At 39.3% G+C, this 7,212-nt stretch overlaps 1 protein-coding gene across 4 annotated transcripts in view; it reads right to left on the reverse strand.

Moving 5' to 3' along the window:
* Positions 1 to 7,212, reverse strand: part of Pms1 (PMS1 homolog 1, mismatch repair system component) — a 90,501-nt gene that overhangs the window by 74,075 nt on the left and 9,214 nt on the right. For all 4 annotated transcript variants that reach the window (XM_008835627.3, XM_029564755.1, XM_029564754.1 and 1 more), the window contains one exon: positions 2,085 to 2,267. In XM_008835627.3, coding sequence (XP_008833849.1) covers positions 2,085 to 2,267 — 183 coding nt within the window. The remainder of the gene's footprint in view (positions 1 to 2,084; positions 2,268 to 7,212) is intronic.

Raw genomic sequence — 7,212 nt, forward strand, 5'->3', positions numbered from 1 at the left:
AGTTTATCCCTATCTTCCTTCAGCTCTATGATTACCTTGTTTGTGTGTTCTTTAAATTCAGTGAATTCTTTTATCATATTCATCATTGTTCTTTTGAGTTCCATGCCCTGCATTATTTCTAGGGGATTCTCATTGTACTCCTCTAGAGTACTATTGGTATTTGGTGGGGATATGTTATTTTGGTTTTTCATGTTATTATTTTTTTTCTGTGATTTTGACATGTGAATTTCTTTTGTAGTTTCTGATTCTTGTGTGAGACTCAGGCCTTCAAGTTTAGGTCTGCTTCTTTTTGTGAACTTTATGTGTCTTTGTGGTTTACTTTTTGGGCATGTAAAGCTGGTTCATCTAAGCTTCTGGTTCTCTCTTTTGATTTTATATTGGAGTGGCCAGATTACTTTTGTCTTCAGGAGTTCCTACAGAGGCCCAATTCTGGTGAGGGTCAGATGTTTTCAGGCTTTCTCCTAAGGTCTGGATCCTTTCAGGAACGATTTTGGCCTCAGGAATTTGGGGGTTGGACCGGCCTGGGAGCCAGGCCCAGGAAAGATGCTGGTCTAGGGCAGCTGGTGGCTGTGCCACCAAGAGATGTAAAGGCAGATGGGGCAGGAAGAGGCCCCAAGGACTTCTGGGGACTGCACTGAGGAGCTGGGCTGGTCTGGATGCAAAGGATCAGGAAGGTCAGCCCCATCGTCCTAGAAAGAGGCTGGTGGGTGGTGCAGGCCCGGGGAAGCAGAGGGAGTTGAGGGTGGGGCCAGGCCCAGAAGCAGTGCTCCTGGGGACTGTGAGAAGGATCTGGGTTGGTCTGGATGAAAAGGATCAGGGAGCAGAATTGGTCCCCCAGGTGTCTGGGGCCCCAAGACAAAGAATGGGGCAGGGCCCAAACTTGGAGGAGAGAAGGTGGCGGAAATGGGAGGGTGAATGAGGCTGGGGGAGTCAAGGCTCAGAGGGTGCAATGGACTTATCCTGGAGAGAGGCCTGCGGATACGAGATAGGCCTGTGGTGGGTCCTGTAGGCCCAGGGAAGCAGAGGGAGGTCAAATGTATTATATTTATGTGCATGAGTGTATTGCCTGCATGTATGTAAGTGTACCCAGGCACCCAGTCATGCAATGACCACGGAGGTCAGAGGAGGGCATTGTATACCCTAGAACTGGAGTCATGGATGGGTGTTAACCAACATGTGGGTGCTGGGAATCAAACCTGGGTCCTCTGTAAGAGCAGTCAGTACTCTTAACCATTGAGCCATCTCTCCAGTCCCAAAAGCTGAATTTTTAAAATGGTCCAATAAACTACTCTTCTAATGAATAATAACCTCACAAAACATGCATTATTATTCCTCAAAAAATTACACACAGGAATTATATGACAGAGTTAGTCTGCTGGTGGATATAAACCCAAAATCTGTGATGGCAAGAACCTAAGCAGGTCTTCATACACCTGTATTCACAGCAACATCATTCACAGTAGTCAAAAGGTGGGGACAAGCCAAGTGTCTACTAGCAAACAAATAGTAAGTGCAATGTAGTATGTACGCATAATGATGTATTTCACTATGTAGTCCAGGCTGTCTTAAACTTGTTGTGATTCTGCCTTAGCCCCCCGGCCTAGATTATAGGCCTGCCATCACACCTGGCTTAGGAAATTCTTCTAAGCATTATAAAGCAAATGCTCAAATCTCAAAGACATTATGCTAAGCCAGAAACCAAAGGCCAAATGTTTCCACTTACATGAGGTACCTATAAAGGTAAATTTATAAAGACAGAAAGTAAAATAATAGTCACTAGAGATAGGAAGAGGAGGAAGGAAAAGAGATTATTATTTAACGGGTACTGGATTTCAATTTGGGAAGATGAAAATGATCTGAAAATGAACAGTGTTGATAAATGTACAACAATGTGAATGTATCTAATGCTACTGAAGTGCAGATAAAAATAGTTAAAATGGTAAATTTTATATTAAGTATATTTTATCATAAAGTTTAAATATTAATTTTAAAACATACTCTGCCAAATATTGGATTAACTTTCTCTTAATTCTAATATTGTATGATTATAAAATTAATGAAAGAGTTGATATAAATGTCCTTACCTCTGCAACACTACAAATTGACCCTAGGGCTTCTCCACGAAATCCGTAGGTTGTCAGATTTTCAAGATCTTCATGACTACTTATTTTTGAAGTGTAGTATTTCACTGCCATCACTGGCACATCAACAGCCTTGATGCCCTCGCCATTGTCCCGAACCTCAATTTTATCAAATCCATAGTTCTCCTATGGAAAAATTAAGAACATTTTTAGTTTATAAAAACATTAAGATGCAGGCCGGGCATGGTGACGCATGCCTTTAATCCCAGCACGCGGGAGGCAGAGGAAGGCAGATCCCTGTGAGTTCAAGGCCAACCTGGTCTATATAGTGAGTTCCTGGACAGCTGGGGCTACAGGTAGACCCTGTCTCAAAAAGACCAAAAAAAAAAAAAAAAAAAAAAAAAAAAAAAAAAAAAAAGAAAGAAAAATTAGGATGCAATCACATTCAGAAGCATAAATTAAGCAATTTGGCCATTTGGCAACCTTTAAAGGAAAGGTAACACTTGGAAATAGGAGTTTAAGTTCTTGAGCTCTACTAATTCCTAGATAAGGTCCAATGAGCAAGTTTGATTTCTTTGGACTCTGATTCAACTATAACACAATGGGGTGAATCTAACCCTTGAGAAGTCTATTAAATGTTTTACTACCTTGGATATTTAGGGTAATTTGTGCTTAAATTTGAACAAAAAATACTTCTGACAGAGGTTTTGTATATATTACAGTGAATATAAATGAAATATGAAATAAAATAGAAGCCCATCACTAGGAAACACCACCTGTTCTATTCACCAAGAGTCTAGTAATTACGGGAGGTGAAAAATAGGTGGCAGGCCAGCAGTAGAAAGAGAACTATTTGAGACTGATTGCTACTGGTTGAGGGAGATAGAGTGTGACGTACATACGACCACTGGATGGGCTAGACTCCAGTGGATGCACTGAAGTCTACACTGAAGAACACTTGGGTATAAACACCTGAATGAATAGGACTCAGCATGTATGGGAGAGTGCATAGGGTTCAGTGGGAGGATAGGGGAAGGCATAGATGGGGGAGGGGGGGAAATGCAAGAAATTTGAGTGGGAAATGTATGAAATTTAAAAAGCTCAATAAAAAAAGTCTAGTAATTACCATCATTCAGTTTGATTTTTAAAATGTTCCCCCTTGCTGACTTCAAAAAAAAAAAAAATTAAATATTTACTACCTTATAACTTTCTAAATTTCTTTTTGCAAATATCACCTAATGGGAAACTATTGAGAAAATATACTTATTTTAAAAACCTAAAATTATAATTTATATGTCAGTATTTCAAAAAACAAATTATACATACAAAGCATTAGAGGGAGATAACTAAGATTTCAGTACCCAAATTTCTCTCAATTTAAAATTAAGTTGATATTCTGGAAACAACATGTCTATTTCATTTCACTTTTTAAAAAAATTAACTAGAAAAATGCAACTCTTGTAACCTAAATAACTTCTGTAATCTGAATAAAATAAGACAACAATAATTCTTATGAATGTCTAAAACAATATCAACGTATGTCCAAAATTAGAATAAACAAGCTTCATTACACACAGCAGCCCAGTGAAAGTTTACTTTTTTTTTTTTGTCTTTTTGGGACAGTCTCCCTGTAGCCCCAGCTGGCCTAGAACTCACTATGTAGACCAAGCTGGCCTTGAACTCACAGAGCTCCACTTGCCTCCAGGAGTGCTGGGATTAAAGGCGTGCAGGATCACACCTGGCCCATTTATTTGCTTTTATAGGAACATTTCCATTGGCTTGGGAACATAATTTTAAAAAGCAATTATTTTCCTTTCAGGGATATTTAAGAACAAGATAAACAAAAAAGGAAAATAGAAAAGGAGAAAAAATAAGAATGAGATATATGTCTGCCTACATAAGCTCTTAAGTGATATTTGTCAGATATAAGATTATTATCTTACTTATTATCACTTATACTCTAAACAATCTAACAATATGAAATTCCAAGAAAAATACTTTCCTTGGTTTTAATTCAATAAATTGCTTTTCATATTCTTAAATTTAAGCACATAGCTTATTCTTTAAAAACACATCACAGCAGCAGTTCCAAAACTGTGTTCCCCAGTATATGGCACCAACAGCATCAACTAGAAACTTGTTAGACATGCAAATTCTGAAGTCTAGAATCTGAAAGTTTGGAGTAGAGCTCTAAATTAACCTGATGTATCCCAATATTTTAAGAACCACAGGTATGGATGAGAAACACCAGATTCCAATCTCAGATCCATTACTTACTAATTATGTGGGTTTAGGCAACTTCTCAGAACATTAACTATGTGTAAAATGGGTAAAATAGTAGTCAATTCACAATTTTTATAGGAAGTGGCTGGTATTTTATGGTCTTACCACAGAATCTCATTTGATAGTAAGTAAAGGTCAAAACTTTTATTACAGAAATATTCCTGTCAGAATTATTTACAATGTCATAGGACTAGAAATAACACAAATTATATAATAAGTTTTTTTAAAAATATTTATTATTTTTATTTTGTGTGTATGAGTTTATTGCTTGCATGTGTGTAAGTGCACCCATGTCATTGCACCCAACTCATGTGATGCCTGTGGGTGCCGGGAACAGAACCCAAGTCATCTGCAAGAGCACCTAGAGCTCATAAACACTGAGCCATTTCTCCAGCCCCAATAATTACATTTTAAAAACCACATTCCTACTTTCAATAATAGAACTTTACTCACACTCCTAATATGCACTGGATAATAGGCAGGTAGGAAACACACAATAATATAGAGCTACCTCTGTGAGCTTGAAATTTAAAATGAGGAAAGAACACATTCAAACTAAATTCAATAAATCATAGGCACTGTTTATGCTTCTTGAACTTTATCCACCCATAATTTTTCACCCCCAAATTTTTTATACATCAGTTATATAGCTAACTAAGACAGGTAAACAAATCAAACATTTAATAGTAATTTTAAATAATTTGGCAGACATATAGTTTTACCATTTATCAAATATGAATATAAATTTGCAATCTAATGAGAAAGATGTGCTCTCTTATTTTTATATAACTAATCATGGCTGAACATTTGATATTGCAGGATTTATAGCATCTTCAAAGTTTTTCAGACATGAGCAACTGCTTTTATAATTGTCAGGACTGATAACACTTTGCATAAATATGTAGGACAAAATGGCAGAAATATGTTGAGTCATTTTACAAAATGTAAATGTTAGCCTAATCCCAACCCAAAATTCATGTGATGATTTTTAAATGAAATTTAAGCTACTAACTCTAACAGCAAAATTTTAAAACCTAACATTCTAATACAATATCATTTTTAAAGATACATGTGAGGAATGATGGTAAGAAAATACTAAAGTTTTTGTTTTCCATAACCGAACCCCTATGTTTTTATAGAGAGCAGAAAGCTTTTTACGTTCAATAAAAACACTGAAGTTCATCACAAGATGGTAGTCTTGAATTTCTGCTGAGATAGTGTAGGCAGTTGTGCTGGAGCGCTTTAGTGTCAACTTGACACACTTGGGTTGAGGGAGGCTCAATTGAGGAACTGTCTCATTGGACTAGCTGTGGCCATGTTTGTGGGGTATTTTCTTGATTGTTGAGTGATGTGGGAGGGCTCAGTCCACTGTGGATGGTGCCACCCCTGGGCAGGTGTCCTGTGATGTGTAAGAAAATAAACTGAGCACAGGCCAGGGGAGCAAGCCAGTAAGCAGCATTCCTCCAATGACCTATGCTTCAGCTCCTGCCTCCAGGTTCCTGCCCTGAATTTCTACCTTGGGCTCCCTGATGAATTGTGACCTGGAAGATGTAAGTCAAATAAACCCTTTCCTCCCCAAGTTGGTATTGGTCAGAGTATTTTGTCACAGCAATGGAGAAACAAACTAGAACAGAAATCAGTACCGAGAGTGGGGTACTGCTGTGACAGACCTGACCTTGGTGTTTTTAGGATTGTGGAAGTGTTTGGAACTTTGGGCTACAAAAGCCATTGAGTGCTTAGAGTTTGTTGCTGTGGAGCTTGGAACAGTTATTCTGAAAGAGTTGTGAATAATGGAAGCCTGGCTTGTGAAGGATCAAAGGGAAGCAGAGACTATCAGGGTTGTTCGTGTGATGTTTTGAATTGAGAATCTGTGGGTTATGGTTGGCTGGGGCTGAAGAATCAGCTGTGAAGAAGAAGAGACAGAACCTGAAGCAAAACCTTTGCTTTACTGAGACAATTGGTGGTGGTTAGCTGGGGCTGAAAAATCAGCTGTAAGTAACAAGAGACCAGCATTACTGTGGTGGAGTCTTCTGGGAGGTATTTCCTCAGGGTCAGCACACAGAGGGGACCCGAGCCTCTCTCTCAAGCTGGAAGCAGGACTTGGTAATGTGTAAGAGTCTCCTGCATGGTTCTGGTGTTGAAAGCGTGAAGGGGTCACAGAGAGCAGCCGAGGCTTGGCACTCTGAGAGGCCAAGCAAGGCCATAGGTGAAAGTGCAGCTTCAGTTGCAGTGAAGACCCCAGGATTGAAGGGGTCATGGAGAGAATCTGAGGCTTTGCACCTCAAGAGGCAAGAAGAGGCCATTGGTGAAAGTGTAGCCTCAGTTTCAGTGGAGACCCCAGCTTTTTGGAGATGTCGGGACCATGGGACAACCACCAAGGACAGCAGTAAGGTGTGGAATGGAGCTGGCCTGGGTCTGTGAGATGAGCTGTGTGTGCTGTGGATGGCAGAGTCAGAGAAGTGGAGCTGCCAGAACCCTTTGGAGCCCAGAAGATAGTGAGTGAATCCCAGATGTCCAGCCTTGAGCTACTTTGCTGGACTTTGGTTTTGCTTAGGTGTGCCCAATTCTTCCCTTTGAAATAAGACAGTGCTTGTTTTGGATTTTACAGAAGCCCACCCACAGTTAAGAGACTTTTAAAAGAGACTATGGACTTTTAAGTGTTTGGATTTTTTAAGGACTGTGGGGCTTTTAAGGTTGTACTGCCTTATGTTGTGATATTAATGTTAACATCCTACCTTGGGGACAAGAACTGCAAAGGTTATGGTTTAACAGTGATGTGTTTGTGTGTCAAGTTGACAAGGGGTCAATTGTGCTGGATAGCTTTCGTGTCAACTTGACACACCTGGGT

This window comes from Nannospalax galili, unplaced genomic scaffold, assembly GCF_000622305.1.
Source record: "Nannospalax galili isolate Female #2095 unplaced genomic scaffold, S.galili_v1.0 scaffold115, whole genome shotgun sequence".
NCBI lineage: Eukaryota > Metazoa > Chordata > Mammalia > Rodentia > Spalacidae > Nannospalax > Nannospalax galili.